The sequence below is a fragment of the Elephantulus edwardii genome, unplaced genomic scaffold (assembly GCF_000299155.1).
Source record: "Elephantulus edwardii isolate Elephantulus edwardi_28Jun2011 unplaced genomic scaffold, EleEdw1.0 scaffold00011, whole genome shotgun sequence".
NCBI classification, from domain to species: domain Eukaryota; kingdom Metazoa; phylum Chordata; class Mammalia; order Macroscelidea; family Macroscelididae; genus Elephantulus; species Elephantulus edwardii.
In genome coordinates, this window is record NW_006399761.1 from 13619129 (window position 1) to 13621761 (window position 2633).

Here is a 2633-nt window from a genome sequence, read left to right on the forward strand (position 1 = left end):
CTACATGTGTAGTTTAAACTAAACTACACTTATGAACTATACTCTTAAATGTTTAAACTTTGGTATTGAAAAAAATATGCTTGCTATGAATACATCATTGAGCACGCAAAATTAAAGAAATTTCTTAAACTTTGTTTTAATTAAGTAAATGGTTATTTTAGATCACTGCATTTACTATTGAGAGTAAGAGCAATCATATTAAGCTTCACTGCAAACTAGGAACTACAGAAAGTTTAAAACAAGTATTATTTCACTAATTTTCCCTCCTAATGTTCATACTGTATTGCAAGTCAGAACATTACACAAGATAGTCAATGTCTTCAACTGGTTGTTTTCTTTAAGGAGCATTTCTCCAACATAACCATTACCTTTATCTTTAAAACGACATACATCCAAGACTGTCAAGATGATGAAATACTTAGATATTGAAGAAGAAAGATACAAAGATGTAAAGTCTACCACAAAGGTCATTCAATTCCAGCTGAAATATTTTCATTAAAATTTACAAATGAGTCCAGTCTCTCATGAGCATGGCTGGTAAAAATTAGAGAGAAACTGCTGGCCAGAAAAACATGAGAAAAATTAAGGAGATTGGAAAGAGAAAAGACAAGAGGATATGCAGCTCCCTCTCTGAGAAGTCTCCGCAGACATGGGAAAGGTGAAAACTGGCTAATTCAGAAAACCTGGGGGCTACTGTCAACCCAGTGTATCATGCACGCTGAGATTCTGTAGACAGAACAGTCATTACACGTTATCCTCTATCCTCATAAAACAGTCTATTTTAATCTTTGGGCACATGGCCAGGAGGGACTGATCCTTGGAGAAGGACATCATGCTCAGAAGGGTGGGGCGACATTGCAGGAGAGGAAGACCCTGGAGGAGATGGATTGATACCGTAACTGGAACAATGAAGGGGTGTGTCAGAATCAGTGAAACTGGCTCCGGACAGGACAGGTTTCTGAACTGCTGTACATAGGACCTCTGAGTCGCAAGCGACTTGATGGCACATAACAACAACAATTTTAAACTTTACCTTCCACCTGATTTAGTGAGATGTTTTAGAACTACTCTTTGAAAAATAAACCACCAGTCACACACGTAAAAAAGGTTACAAAATACTACGTCTTATCATGGGTATAAGGATGCCCTGGTGGTGCAGGGTTTAAGCACTTGGCTGCTAATGGGAAGACTGGTGGTTCGAACCCACCAGCTGTTCCTTTGCCTGTGATCATGTTGTTGTTGTTTTGGGGTACTGTTGAGTCAGAACTGACCCACAGTTGACCCTCTAGGAGGTTTTCAGAGGCAGTAAATCACATGAGAGGAGACTATCCATTCTCCCACGGAGCAGCTGTTGGATTTGAACTGCTTACCTCTGCACTGGCAGCACAATTCCCTACAACTAAGCCACCAGTTCAACACTCTTGGCACCAGCACCCAGGAAATAAAAGGACAAATTGCATTGGCGAAGTTTGCCGTCAGAGACCTCTCCAAAGTACTGAAGAGCAATGATGTCAGTCTGGAGATTAAGGTGCACCTGACCAAGGTCATGGTCTTTGCAATTGCTTGCTATGCATCGGAAAGCTGGACAATGACTGGGGATGACAGAAGGAGAATTGATGCCTTTGAGCTGTGGTGCTGGAGTAGAGTACTGAATATATCATGGACTGCTAGGAGAACAAACAAGTTCATCCTAGAGAGGGTGAAACCAGGCTGCTCCTTGGAGGCAAGGATTCTGAAGCTTCATATGACATATTTTGGCCATGTTGCAAAACGGGACCAGTCCTTGGAGAGGGACGTCGTTATTGGAAGGGTGGAGGGACAGCGCAAGAGAGGAAGACCTTAGATGAGATGGATTGATTCAGTGACTGGAGTAACAGGGTTAGGTGGGTCAAAGACAATAAGATTGGCACAGGACAGAGCAGGGTTTAGGGCTGTTGTAGAGTCACTATGAGTTGTAGGTGACTTGACGGCACATAACAACCAGAAGCCACCAGACCACCCTCCTGTTATCATGAGTGATCTTAAATGAGAATCCTGAGTTTGCATGCATGTAATCAAGCAGACACTTGCAATTTAAAACGAAAACCCCAACAAAACTTACCTGAAGTAAAGTCCTTGTGCTGGTGTATGTATTCCATGGCCCAATGAATCTGACCAAGTTTACACAGGCAAAGAAGCACTTTATTGTGTACGCCACACTCCATGTAGATGCTTTGCGCCAACGTGATGCATTTGGTTCTGTTAAAAGCATCCTGCTCCCCATAATCATAAATGGCATCCCCCGCCTCCTCAGAGAGCGTCAGCCTAGGAAAGCAGATCAATTCAGCAGAATATCTGAGTCTCCTTGATGAGGGCCTGAGAATCTGGAATGTTTGATAATTCAACAAAGTAGAACTGGTCTTTTTAGGGACTGTCATAACTCCCAAGTAATAAGCAAATGAACAGCATTTTCAAGATTTAGCAACAAGAAAAGAATCAGAGAATAAATTCCTCTGGGGAGGCCATTTTGCTGAAGCTCTGCTTAAGTTTTTGTTTCTGGGTTGTTTTTTTTTAAAAAGCCACAACAAAACAACTATGAGATATCATCTCACCCCGGTAAGAATAGCAAAATTTAACAGAACAGGAAACAGCAA

The 2633-nt window shown here is 41.6% G+C and overlaps 1 protein-coding gene across 1 annotated transcript in view; it reads right to left on the reverse strand.

The window, feature by feature from the left end:
• The window catches only part of CLHC1 (clathrin heavy chain linker domain containing 1), a 36564-nt gene that overhangs the window by 5655 nt on the left and 28276 nt on the right, over positions 1-2633 (reverse strand). The window contains exon 9 of the mRNA XM_006880930.1: positions 2102-2304. Coding sequence (XP_006880992.1) covers positions 2102-2304 — 203 coding nt within the window. The remainder of the gene's footprint in view (positions 1-2101; positions 2305-2633) is intronic.